Source organism: Gavialis gangeticus, unplaced genomic scaffold, assembly GCF_001723915.1.
Source record: "Gavialis gangeticus isolate Ggan-Ray unplaced genomic scaffold, GavGan_comp1, whole genome shotgun sequence".
Taxonomy (NCBI): Eukaryota; Metazoa; Chordata; order Crocodylia; family Gavialidae; genus Gavialis; species Gavialis gangeticus.
The window spans coordinates 4,499,901-4,514,037 of NW_017728973.1; the positions used below are offsets into that span (position 1 = coordinate 4,499,901).

Consider the following 14,137-nt stretch of genomic DNA (forward strand, 5'->3'; position numbering starts at 1 on the left):
AAAAAAAAAAAAAAAAAAAAAAAAAAGTGCACAACACAGGCACAATAACAGAAGCCTGATCTGTCAGGCAAGAGGAAGTTACAACCAAGCCAACCCTCCTCAGACTGGTTTTTGTTTTGGAGTGACAGTGTGAAGGGAACTGGCCTAACTTGGCCTGCTGTACCTTAAGGTTGGTCCCCATCTGCAAGTTCTCACCATGCAAGATTTGGGCTTATGAGTTCCCTTCACTCTAAAACCTTAAGCTTCCAAGCTGCATGTCATAAAAATAGAGAAAGCAGCTGCAGGAGTGATGGGCACCACTTGCTGAGCCAACAGGTAGGCAATGACCATGAGGAGAACTTACAGGTGGGCCAGCTATCAAGCCAGGCCTTCTGTTTTGTTTTGTTTTTAGGCTCACCTACCTTCACAAGGCCTCTTACAAAACGGTAGTGGCCACAGCAGCTAGAAAAAAAGTTTGCACAAGCAGCAAAAAGATGCCACTTTAGCTTCCAGCCCTACTGCTTCAGCATAAAAGCTTGAGAGCTTGCTACCAAGAAAAGAGAGAACAAACAAACAAAACGAATAAAACCACAGTTAATTAGCTAGGTAAAGAGTTTTTTGTAGAACGAAAGCAAAACAAGAAAACCTGAACGAGGGGCATTTGGGGAGGGGGGGGGGTAGGAACCAGCAAAGAATATACATGAGGGCAAAGAGTCATGTGACTGAACAACATATAAAGTTCCCGGCCACTTGTTACAAATGGCCTGCTACACCCATTGCAATGCAAAGCTCTCTTGTCCATGCAGTTATTTTCTGCACGTTCGGTGAGGCGTCTGCTTCTTTTGCGTATCCAGCCGACAACGGCTTCGTTCATCCAGCCAGGGCAGCTCAAAGTTTCTGTCAGACAAGATAAAGAGCCTTAGTCCACAACCCAAAAAAAAGCAAAAAAAACCGTTCAGTACAAAACTAGATGGGCTGTGTTTTCAAGGAGACGATATAGCTGATTTTCTACAGGGTGTAACTCTCACAAAAAGAGCATTGGTCAAAGGTAAGAAAAACCTAACAGAACTGTCCTTTGACATATTTAATGCTAAGAGCTCTAGCCCCAAGGACAAAAGCAGCTGTAATTTCAATATCTCCCAACACAGAATTACTTCACATTTACTATAAAATGTCCTGCAGCCACATGGGTTTTTTGTTTTCTTGTTTTTCTATTTTATGCTATTAAGCACCAGTGTAGGAAAGAATAAACTTGCCAGAGGAAGGGACATGGTGATCAGAACTGCTCTGGAAAAGGGGGCATTTTCCAAAGATTCCTTCTGGCCCCATTCCCTCCAGCATAAAATTTCACTCCTTTTCACAGGAATGGTATGTCCTCCAGTGCTACCCTAGGGTAGCCACTAGGGGGACAGGCAAGCACAAAAAGGAGCTGTAGACACTGCACTCCTAGACTCGCAACACCACATTTAAACATTCAGTCACAGGGGTGCCATTTTGTGCCCCATTCCCCTAGCCTAACTGTGACAGGAGTGCCTCTACTAGAGTCTTTCTATTGGTGACTCCACCCTCCTGTTATGGGAACAACCGCCTGCCTACTTGCCTGCCATACCTTGATCTTAATTGATTAATTAATAGATGTAATTAGCAGGAGGCTGCCCATTGTTTTTGCCCCAGTGCCAGGGGGCGCTATCTGCAGCTCCTTTTCCTCCCCTACACCACAGCCCAAGCCTCACAGATGGTACTGACGTGGTTTTGACCTGGGGCCTGCTGTAATTTGGGCCTCTCTTTGACTTCCCTGGGCTTCCACCGCCCTGTCTCGTCCCATGCCTTCCTGGCGCTCTGCCGCCCCCTCGCTCTGGGGCTTCTCGCTCCTTGAGGCCCTCTCTCAGGGGCTGGGGTCAGTGCACCCCAAAATGCCATGCCCTCTCTGGCACCAAGGTCCCTACGCTACCGTAGAGCCCCTATAAGGCCTCCTCCAACCCCTGATAGGCTCACCCGGTCCTCCGGAACTTATGAAACTACAAATAAAAACTCAAGCCCTTGGGCTACAACAAAAAGTCTCATTCAATCCCTACCAGGGAATTCTCCACCCGTAACAGCAGACAGGAGCTGCTCTGTCTGTCAGGCTTCTCCACTCCGCTTGCCCCAGCAGAGCTCCTTCTCCCATGGCTGCCAGTGGATCACTGCCCTCCTGGCTTCGCTCCTGGGGTTTATATGTGCCAGGCCCTGCCCCTTCCTGTCAGCTGACTCCCCAGCGGTTGCCCTAGCAAGCAGCACTTGTGAACCTGGCTGCCCTGGTAACTAGCAGCTGGGCTCCCCACTCACTGCTAGGGCTCTATCCCTGGCTGTTCCTGCTTTAAGGAGCAGGGCACCTGCACGCTCTGCGACACTAATACACTAACTGAACTACTGGACAGGAGAATACTGAGCTGCTGACCAGCCTGGACACTCTTTGAAAGCTTAGTTAGGACTCAGTGGCTGCTGGGTTCTACTGAACATCATTTCTAGATGAATCTGGAAGGGGAGTTCATCTTGTGCTTTCAGAGAAGGTACATCTAAGTTTTACAAAAGGGAAAATACTTACTGTGGGGTTAGTTTTGGTAATGGTCGGCCAAATGCTACAACAGGCAAGTAGGGGGTAATCAGCAAGCTTTCCACTGTTAGGAGAAAGATACGATAAAAGAAGTTTATTAAGCTGCACATTTATCCACGTGGACAATTAGGATATAACTACAGACCAGCCGATTTACAGCAGGCTCTTCCTATTCATGTTTGATGAGTAACTCACCATCATCTGGCTCAGGGAAAAATGAGGTAACTTCAGGCTCAGATTCCTGAATTCCTTTCCTTTTATACATTCTGAGCTGCAGTCGCTGTAGAATTCTTTGTTCCCTGATCCTCTGGATATCCCACCTGAAAGATAAAACCCAGACAGTTAAGAAACTTTATTCAGCTTTGTGCTACCGGCTATTCAAGGATCTCAAAAGACTTTACAGACTTTTCCTGATTAGGCCAAACGATATGCGTAGGGGGTAGGCCAGGTCAGGAGGACCATTTTACAATACAGTGAACTGGAGGCGTAATGTGGATGAGTGACTTGCTGACGGTCACACAAAGCCAGTGGCAGAGCCTGCAACAATTCAGGAGTCCTAGCTCTCAATTCCCCAGTCCCAAACTCTAGTAGCTTTGCTTTTATTTTCACAGGACAGATGCAGGGTGGATAAAACTCAGTGACTTTTTTTTTAAATTTAAATTGGATTTTTTTATTTACTCATATATTTTCATTTTTTATTAAGATTGTTTTAAAAAAATAAACATATATAAAGATCATTTCAATTTAAGATGTGTTCAAGCTCAAAGATATCATCATGAAAAGACTCTACAGACTTAAAGATTATAACTTAGATTATAACTTCTAATTATATACTATTTGAGACAATATATTCATGTAACCTTTTTTAGAAATGTTTTACAAATAGGTCACAACACACCATAGACTATATTAGGGTCCCAATCTTATGCGGTCCCAGAGGCTCCTCTATAGATTAGTAAAGATTAAAGAAAACCACTCTACCCAATGGGACTCAGTACTCAGTCCAGAAGATCCCACTAAGCATCTCTGCAAAACTGTGGATTTGTGTCTCCACACATAACATCCTTGTTCACAGCAGTATATGGAGAAGAACAGACCTGATTACCAACCCATCAGCCCTTCGTCTCTGTAAATTTGGGTACACAGAGTCAAGCCCTTACCACTCTCTAAAAGTGCAGTTTCAAAAAGTTAAATGAATAAAGTATATCAAACAGGAATGCACTTTTTTGTAGAAAACAATGATTAAATTGTGGCTTCCTGACCAGTGATTTAAATTGTGATTTAAATGAGGATTTAAACTGGTTCGATTTAAATCAAATCCACCCTGGACAGATGACACAAAGAGAGTGGAGTAATCCCTAAGAAGCATGGTCATTCAAACTTAAAATAGTTCTAATTTGATAAAAACAAAGGACTTTGCTGGTTTTCCTTGTATATTCTAACCAGAATCCTACAGTAGCAAGTCATCTAACACTCTGCCCTTCCCCAACAGTTTCTTCCATAGCCAGTTTCTACAATCCTCTGCTGCTTCTAGGCTATCATTAGGAACACAACAAACAAAGCTCATGAAGGCATTATGACCATCCAGCCTGGGATCTTGTCTAACTGGCCAGGACATTTCACCCAACTTAACTGCTTATGGATGAACTAGAATGAAGTGCAGTCTTTTTGCACTTTCAAAACTCCAAGCACTGAAGAACTTAACTACATGCCTTAGCAAACTGCTATCAAACTTCTCTATAATAAAACTAAACCGGAACTTCTGAGTCACACATTCAAACACGTTTTGCAGACTCCCTATAATTTTTTGTATTCCTCTCCTCACCCTCGAAGGGCTGAAGAAAAGGAAGGAGAGGCTTTGAAAAAAAACAAATGAAGAACTAGAACAGAAAGTCCTTAGCCTACCTAAGCTTTTAATGTTCAGAACCCATCCTCAATATGTGCAAACACATTGGATTCTGAAGAAGTTTCAGCAACTCCTTAGAGGTTCTGCAGATTCAGAGACCATAACACCTATAATTGCAGCATTCAACACACAGAGCAGGAAAGAAGAACACATGTTGTTGAAGGGATGAATTGTTGCCCTCACCTTTTCCTCCTCTTCTCATCCAGCTCCAGTTTTGCATGCCTTTTGGAAAATACACTGTCATCTAGATTCTGCAAAGAGAACAGAGGTGGTTAGTGCTCTCCTGACCAGCAGTCCAGAATGCATTCCTTCACCTGCTACAGTCTGTTTTCCCTTTAAAACAGGGATGGCTGACAGAGTAATTGCAACACAAACATCAAAATCCAAATAAAAATAAAAGCTCTGTGTTGAAACTGGTGAGTCAACTCTCCACAGCCACACCTTTTTGTAAAACTAAAGCATGTATTTGCTCAAACAGTTCAGTAGCCAGCAAATAAAAGTTCTGACAGGTTGCTGCTGTTTGCTATGAAGCTGGAAAGAATAAAGGGACTCTTAGTCCAGCAACAAAACCTAATATTTCCACATTGGTCATAGATACCCAATGCCTCCCTAGAGCAATAAGAAACTCCACAAGACACAAACTTATTTAAGCTCTTACTTTAAAACCAGAAAACTGAACCAATGGCAAAATATCTGTTTTTATTATATCTAAGCTGTACATGTATATACACGCACATGCATGAAGGAGATGGAAGAGAACAAATACAAAGCCATTTATTAATCACATACCTCCAAGAGATCTGAAGGATTTGGGTCTCTCAAGGGCTCTACAACATGGTCCCTCCAAGAAGGAACTGAGAAGTGTAACAAAAAATGAGGTTAATCTACGAAAAAACCTGAACATTACAGTTGAAAGAAATCCTCAGGTTATCCAGTTTGACCTCATGTCTAACACATGACAGAATTTCAACCCAAGAGTCCCAATTTCCAGTTCCACTTATAACCACTTACACCCCAAAGTCTTCCATCTTATGGAAGGGGCTTCCTTTGCAAAAAGCAACAAAATGCCCAATCAATCTACTAAAAATGAAAACTGTTTCATTAAACATTTCCTTGAGATAACCAGAAGAAACCTTAGCTGGTAATATACATAAAATACATATGACAGGCTCGCAATATGAGAATTACTCAGAGCATAACATGCCAGACTATCAACGATGCAAGGATTGGGAACAGCTTGGTTTCTCTTAAAACTGAATTCTAAAGATTGTATTAAACAGGAGATCTCAGTTCAGTGCAATACACAAGCTTTGACTGGACAATGGTAAGCACAATTTAGAATCATATTCTGTGTGTTAAAATCCCAACTGACAGAAAACCCAAATCAAATTGATCATGGACTAAGATAATCCATGAAGGCAAGATTCGGAACTAGGGGCACCTACACATGTGATGGACTGCTGCTCCCACACGTGGTAATTAGCACGCATTGGAGCAGACTCATAAATTCATAGATTTTAAGGCTGGAAGGGACCTTGGAATATCATTGGGTCAGGTGACCCCAGCAAGGTGACTGTCTAGTCTCCTCCTGAAACAGGGTAGGTGATTGCACCATCACTGGAGGGAGCTTATTACCAGTCTGGACACCCTGACTGTGAAGAAGTTTTTCTTAATGTTGAGCCTGAATCGATCTTCCAAGAGTTTGCAGCCATTACTCCTGGTTTTCCCCTTGGGTGCCCTAGTGAAAGCAGACTCAGTGAAATGAGTCTGCTGGAGTGTGCTCATTAGCACACTCCAGCAGCTTCCGTGTCACATGTATTCAGTGGCCCCATGTTTCAAAATGGCAGCCGGGGGGCTTGAACTAAAGCTCATTCAAGGAGCTTTTAGTTAAAGTGCCCCCTGCTGCTATTTTGAAACACAGGACGCTGAATACATGACACAGCTCTCACAATCGCTTTAATTAAAGTGTTCCACCCCAACCCTGGAGTACATGTATAAATGCCCTAGATGTGCAGCTTGTCTCAATACAGGCTTCTGTTTTGCACACATACACAATTCTCAGTTTCCCTATATACTAGTGTACAAATAAGAGTATGCAAAAAAAATAGTGGCTAATCTCAAAACATTTCCCTTTGCTCATTAAAGAAAGTCATTTGCAAGGACTTCCTTCTCTCTCAACAAATCAGGATTCCTTTACTATTAATTTGCTGCTAGGAGCTGTTGTTGCTAGGGAACTGCAGTACCTGGACTCCAAACCTGGTGGATAGGAAAATGGGAGAAAAAGGATTTTCAGCTTGTTTGCTGGCAAGGTATTTATGCCACGGTATGTGCAGTTCCCGACGTGGATTGTCACAGGTCACATTTAACAATGGATCTCAATGCTAGTATTCATAGCTCATTCTAGAAAGGCAATAGTTTTCAGCTTCAAGTGATTCTGTGGGATATTTACATAAACACCATAACTATCAGACAAGAACAAGTTGTGGTAGAGTTTTAAGTCCAAGAGCAATCCTTTCTCCTGCTAGATCTCTTTGGTAAGTCATCCAGATTTTTAAGGACTCATCTGCAACTCTGGGGGGGGAAGTCATATCAGCAACAACTCAGTAAGAAACAACATTTCTCAATAATGAATCGGAAGCTGCTTGACAATTTCATTTGACCGGATATGTAATAACCATGTAAACAATCAAGCTCAGAATACACCACAATTAACCTGCTTCATTCAAATCACTACTACTGCAGAGACAGCTAAAAGCATAGAACTTAAAGCTGAGCTTTCACTTCTCAGATCTTCAAGGTCACTTCAAAGCAAGCAATCATTTGGTTATTTCCTAGTGTAATACAACATAACGGGAAGATGCCACAGAAACTGGCATGTCTGATCCCAAGCTGTTGTCACTGCCAACCCTGAGCTAGACTTCCTGGTTTACTTACTAACTTAGTCTTTGCAAACATTCAGTCTAGTAACAGATCACCTTTCCCTTCCAAAGGGCATACTGCTGAGACGTCACCTAGGATGAAGGAAAACCTGCTAGAGCTCAGAATTAACTGAGCAGCAAGCATTTGATGAATTGAGGAGTTAACATTAAAACAAACTTCCCCATCCAAAAATCAGGGTAGCTGCCTGCTCTAAGTACCCTAGTTTAAGCCTTGCTATCCATACACCTTGCCAGAGATGTAACAGGCCAGTACTACACCATGGGTGGCAGTGGTGCATGCTGCAGGAGCAGTGGCTGGTGGTTTGCTGTTGCTGGGAATGATGTCACCTCCTATTTTTGCTGCCAGTGTGTCAAGCAGCCAATAAAATACACCAGCTTTCAGCAGCAAAAAAGGAGGCGACATCTCCCACAGCAACAGCAAACCACTGACTGCTGTTCCCACACTATGCACTGCTGCTACTTCTATATTCCCTGCTGCTGAAGCCAAAACCACTCTAGGGGAGGTGCAGAGAGATGGAGGGAGAAGGATAAGGCACCCCTCTAGCTCCATTCCAGCTGCTCCCCCTTCCCACCACCCAAAAAAAATAATACCTGAGGTTTGTGCCCCAATCACCCACCCATCATTATGCTACTGTGCTTTGCTGAGCAGAATAGCTTATTTCTGAAGACAGCCCTGTACATGCGTCACCTATCAGCGTGAGGCACGTTAGGGTTGTATCACATTAGGTCCGTCTGCTAAGCAGCAGGTGAAGGATTCAAATCACATGAGAAAAGGATAGGATGGGGCCCTCAGGAAGCCATCTAGTTTAAACCCCCTGTCAAAGCCACCCCAGCTGAGTAGCTTTTTAGTCACCTTCTGCAGAAGTAAGGTAGGCGTGTAAGAATTCGCTTTGAGATTTGTAGATTATTTTCTGCACCCAGAGGTTCCTTTTGGCAGCCCAGATATTACAAATGAGTTATCTGCTAAGGCAAAACCTTTTGCATGCACATGTCCAGGGCAGGGGAGAAAGGAGTGGAGTTCACCTTGGACAAAGTCAGAGGTCACAATCTATGTCTGTGCACTGGCCTTTTCTATAAAAAGGTTCCTACCACAGATTCAGCTCTACCACCAGCAATGATGGTGGAGCTGATGGTGGGGTGGGAGGAGGAACAGCCAGACAAGGCTCCTACAGCTTTTGGCTTCTGGTGTCTTAGTGTCTAGAACAGGAGTGCCCAAACTGTGGCACAGGTGGCAGCAGCCTGTGTGTGGCACACACCAAATCAGGGAGGGGCTAGCAGCACAATAGCAAATAAGGCAGGAAGCAGAAAGCAGACCAGCAGATAGGACAGGCAGCATAGGATAGAGAGCAGAGCAGTAGATGGGACGGGGGAAGGGGATTGGACTGGCACTCAGGAAGGGAGCGGGGCCAATCTGTGGCATGCCCGCAAAAAAGGTTGGCCCCCAATGGGGTAGAGCAGGGGCTGGCAACCTTTATGAACAGCAGGCCACACCTTGAACCTGAGGCTGCCAATCCCCTGCTGCCACTCCTCAACTCTGCTCTCATGCAGGCTCCCCCCAACCCAGCAGCCTCTGCTTATGGTCATCATCAAGTGTCACAGATTCCCACAGCCAATAGCTGTGATGAGGGGCAAGTTCAGTGGCAACAGTAGAAAGCAGGTAGGGCTGGGGCTGCAGAGATGAGAGGTGGAATGTGGCAGAGGACTCAAGCAGGATAAACAGCACAGAGCAGGCAGAAGAATCTGGGGACAGCCCTTTTGTGGCCCCCACCACTGCGTGCTGCCTATCTCCCCATCCACCAAAGGCCAGATTCAAACTTCACAGGTTAGATCCAGCTCATGGGCCATAGATTGCCAATCCCTAGTCTAGAGGTCCTCATCATAGGCCTAAAAAAACATGGCCAGTAAGATGCAAACAGTCATCAGTGCCTTGTGTCCTCAAGCACTTCTGTTTTTGCTGCCACCACACACTTTAAGAAATAGGGAATTCCTAATGCAGGCAAAATGAAATCCCCTTTACACATCTATCTCGTGAATAAGCCAATATCTGAAGAAGATTTAGATACAAGTGTATGTAGAAACACTCAGAGAGGCAAGCTGTATCGCTATTATTTTGCCTTCACAAAATTACATATAAGGCTACAATTTGGTCACAGAAACTACATGAGCTTTAGGAGACACCTGCCACTCAGAAAGAATGCATACAATCATGGGAAACATAGTTCAGCCAGGCATGTTCACCTGTAGAAAAGATGGGGCATCAACCCTCCAAACTACACCTCCCATGTGACCATGCTTCCCCAACCAGCACATCACTTGGTAAAATTATTGTAGAGCTATTGTAAGTCTGCACCAAGCAAGCTGGGTAGCTTTTCTCTGAACACTGCTTTTGCTATAGCCTGCCACAGATTTTACTAATAATTAAACACAACAAAAGTTGCAGCCTTATATGTAAATACTCTGCAAAAGAGTGCCACTGTCTTACAGTAGCCACCTGTGGCTTTTGATCTTTTTCCACGCCTGGCATTGTTATTCGCAGATATCACCAGTATTCAGGGAATGGTGCAGGGAATCTCTGTGGCAATTCCACATACTTCCTTGCCAGCAGAGCATCTGTCCAGTAGATGAGGACTTTTGTTGCCACTACTCGCTTATTGTTGCCAAGACTCTGCCTTTAATACCAAGCACGCAAGGATGCGTCAAACTGACCACTACCTGGCTATGAGCATGTTCTTTATAGCTTACTTGCTACAGTCTCCTCCTTCTTTGGGGAGGGCTCTCGTAACGGCAATGGTGATGGGGGAGGCTGATGCCAACGACACAAATACATTTCTGTGGTTGAGAGGTATGGCAGATCTTCTATATCGCTGGAAAAGCTTTTATCCTTGGGATGGGCACTGGGACCTCGCAAGGGGGTGGATGGTTTTAGTGGAGTGTCCACTAGAGATCGGGTTTTTTCTGGAGTCTCTTGGCTCCTCAGTTCACGTTTGCAAACAGTTTCAGGTAAAGAGCTACTTGACTCCTCCTTCATTGGAGAGTGCTTCAAAGTTTTGCTTTTGACTTTTGAAAATTCAGTCACCAGCTTTTTAACTGGAGTTTTCCTCTCTGCACTTCCAAACGCCGACTTCCTGTTAAAAGAGGGAGAAAGGTCAGCAGTGCAGACAGGCAGGGTACCAGAAGGGGTCTATTCATTTTTCCAAAGTCTGCATTTGTTTCTGCATACCATAAAGCTAATACTAGTTTTGCCAGAGCTGTGTATTTACACTACTGCATTCTAACCTTATGCTCCTCCGCAAAGATCAGGTAGCAGAGCTGGTGGGTAAATGAACGATAAGCATTTTTCAGAAGACTAATGCATCGTATTCCCTAGGCCAGTGGTCTCCAAACTTTTTTGATCACGCACCCCTATCAGTAAAAAATTTTTGAGCACACACCCCCAATATATGTATATTTATATAAATATAAATAGAAGTTCTAATATTTTCTTCCCGCACCCCAATGGATCGTCTTGCGCACTTTGGAGACCACTGCCCTAAGCTACCACTCTCAACCCACAGTTGCTCACTACATCAACTGGAACTGCAAGTCCTCTTCTAAGGATATCCCTTTGTAGGGTGTGCTGCAGTAATATACTTTCATGTCTAAAGCAGCTCCACACACGCAAAGAACTCTGGGCATGGAACAACCACCACATAAACAATTTCTTATTTTAATTAAAAACATCCCAACTTCAATGAGATGACAAACAAATGAACAAAAGGAAACCAATCTAGACTCCAGAGACTTGGATAACTGGAGGAGATAGCAACAGCTATAAAGATTCACTGCCAGATGAACATTAAAGGACATTTCCAAATTTTTGTGAAGCTCACTAATCTCTTTGATAGGGTCCACTTGCAAACAGCAGTTCTTTCAAAAAAAGTTTGTAGGGGGTTTTCCCAGTTCCTTTGGCATTTAAAACAAGGACACATACATTTCTCCTCCCCCTTCCTATCACATCCTCCTGCTCCCTCAGTCATTTGTTGCTGTTGCTGCTGTTATAAGACAATACCTACTTCCATGGCCTCAGGAACAACATGACTGACAGCTCCCTTAAGAACAACATGTGAGTGATGACAGGCAATGTAGTTTAAGGGTGAGGGCATGAGACTGGTAGTCAGAAAAGTTTCCATTACCAGCTCTGCCACTGACCTCCTATGTAATGTGCTTCTGCAGAACCTACAGATTCTAAAAGATGATCGCCTCAGTGTGTAAGACAGGTAGCGACACTAATCAAGAAAATATAGGAACTTAGCCTGTCAAATGCAGAGCAAACAAGCTGACAAGAGGGTTACCTAACAGCAGATAGGTTTTTTGGAGAGAACTAGGATTTTCAAATTGCCAGTGTCTTTTTAATAAAAGGGAAGTGTACCTTGCTTCTGCATTCCCATCTATGCCTAATGCGTCACCAAAGCCATAAACCCCTTGGACAAAAGGTAGGCAAAGCGCTTAGTGACGGAAACAGATTCATTCCCTGCCCTATTTCTTTGGTCAGCAATAGTCAGATTGTAACTCCTGACCCTTAAGTGACTTTTAAACTTATCATCTCTGGCTCTTTTTAGATAATGTTACCCCCCCTACCTCCTCCACATGTGTTGAAGCGGTCTTTCCTGTAATCATGAATAATGCAACACATGCACTATCATAGTACAAGTACATTTCCCCATAGGGATGCAAACCATTCCTGCACTATTACAAACTAAGCAACAAAAATTCACCTTGGGGTACAAACTGTTGTGGCTCTTTGATTAATGCTGCTTATGTTGCTCCTAATCCAGTGAAGACCAAGAATGATGGCTCTAGATGCCTTTTATTTCAAGGATGCCTTTTATTTCAAATTAGGAACAGTCACGTAACTAAGAAGGGCAAAGCCACAAGTGAGCAGTATTAAATTACCCCTTATTCATAAGACCTGGCATGTCCCTTTTTCATTACATAATATAGAAAATGCTTTGTATTTGTTATCTGAGTGTTTCTCTCAGCTACCAAGCGCCCAAGATTCTGGCAGGAATCATCAAATGGTGTGGGAGGCTTGGCATTAGAGTTAACAGTTACTATGTTGTCTGTTCTCCAGGTGAAGTGATTGACAGAAGATGCATGTACACCCCCACTGATGCATTACAAGCAAGGTAGTGAAGCAACCCTGTACCTTTTATGTCCCTTTCCATTTCTTCCATACGAGAAGTGTTTGGGAGGCAGGGTCTGGGAAGTCTCCAGGAGATCCTGCTGGCACTCAATCTGTAATTTGTCAGATGCTTCCGACTCAGCCTTCTCTTCTGTTTCATACCCTTGAAAAATCCTGTGTTTCTCTCTCTCGTTATCTTTCTTCACCAGCTGCATCCTCCTTTCCATGCGCTCAATTCGAGCCAGGAGCTGAAATAGTAATGGCAACACTTATGCTTTGGCCAGCATTCATTCAGAGACCTAAACCAAAACCTTGCTTGATTAAAGAGACACCATAACCCTTGTTCCTCACACCTGACCCATATGGACATCTATGCATCAAGGTCCACAACCTTTACTCCATCACCCTTCCATGTTGCGTTCTGTTGTAAGCTACAAAGAGACTTTGCTGCAGCATTTTATTTCAGCTTGGGCACCCATAGTTTGCTCAATGCAGGTCTTAATGGAGACAACCTGTATAAACATTTACCTCCCAAATTCTCAGCAGAATCCTATAACCATACCTTCCACTTTAGAGTAACAGCTATATCATCTTAGGTTGCATTAAATAATCAAGGGATGCTCCAGACCTTATCAAGGCACTGCACAAATGTGGTTTTCATAATTAAACAACCCTCCTAATGGAGAGATTGAGAGAAAGCTTAAACATGAAGGACAGAAGAAACAATGAGACACTTGAATTCTGCAAAGATGTCTTTAAGGGCAACATTTTCAAAAACACCCAAAGTCCAAGTGATTTTCAATGGATTCTAGGAAAGTTTGACAATTTTACCATTTATGCTTAACCATGTGAAGTCTGGGCATCTTAAACTGTAAAACAGCTACAGGTTCTCAGAGGCATTTCTGTACTTGGCATTCAGCAAGGCATTCACCTGCCGTTGTACCTACTGCACCTCTTCCACCAAAGCTACTATTTGAAGATCCAGGCAGGGAAGCAAACAGCTGCATGTCTTGCCACCGGACTGAAACGGTGGCAATTTAGGTGCTCTCAAACTCATCTCCAAATTCCGAAAAATAAGTGTAATTGCTAGTGGAGTTTAAACAAGCTCAGATGCAATTTCAATTAAAAAAAGAAAAGCTCCGATTGATATACATATTTACAATACATCCCGTACACTCACCTTTATCTTAGGGTGGGTTTTTCAAGAGCACCCAAATCCAACTAACTTCCACCAGAGCCTGCATTCTTATATCACTTATGCACTTTTGACAATCTCACTCTTAAGTCTTCATCCAGCTCTTGGAATCCATTTATTTGGACAATACCAACCAGGAAAACAATTATACCGAGCTTTAAACGGCCTCAAATGGGGACACCAGTGAATTTGTTGCCTCATTCACCTCTGTTTTGCCCACATACAGAAACCCAGAATGGATATAGCCTCAGGTATTGGTTAGACATCTGCAGTCAGAGAGAGGAGCTCGAGTGCCAGCCTTCACAGTCTCAAAAGCTCTTATGTCTGTTTGACTCATAGGCTTGTACACGTGGTGCATGTGTGT

The 14,137-nt window shown here is 43.6% G+C and overlaps 1 protein-coding gene across 2 annotated transcripts in view; it reads right to left on the minus strand.

Moving 5' to 3' along the window:
* Positions 1-384: 384 nt before the first annotated feature.
* MSL1 (male specific lethal 1 homolog) overlaps positions 385-14,137 on the minus strand; it is a 20,797-nt gene continuing 7,044 nt past the window's right edge. The window contains exons 2-8 of one of the 2 annotated variants that reach the window (XM_019506913.1): positions 12,603-12,826; positions 10,160-10,542; positions 5,268-5,332; positions 4,662-4,729; positions 2,768-2,892; positions 2,564-2,636; positions 385-876 (exon numbers count right to left, since the gene is read on the minus strand). In XM_019506913.1, coding sequence (XP_019362458.1) covers positions 786-876; positions 2,564-2,636; positions 2,768-2,892; positions 4,662-4,729; positions 5,268-5,332; positions 10,160-10,542; positions 12,603-12,826 — 1,029 coding nt within the window. In that variant the 3' untranslated portion in view covers positions 385-785. Of the gene's footprint in view, positions 911-2,563; positions 2,637-2,767; positions 2,893-4,661; positions 4,730-5,267; positions 5,333-10,159; positions 10,543-12,602; positions 12,827-14,137 lie in introns of both variants that reach the window. The other variant, XM_019506920.1, reaches the window with a different exon arrangement.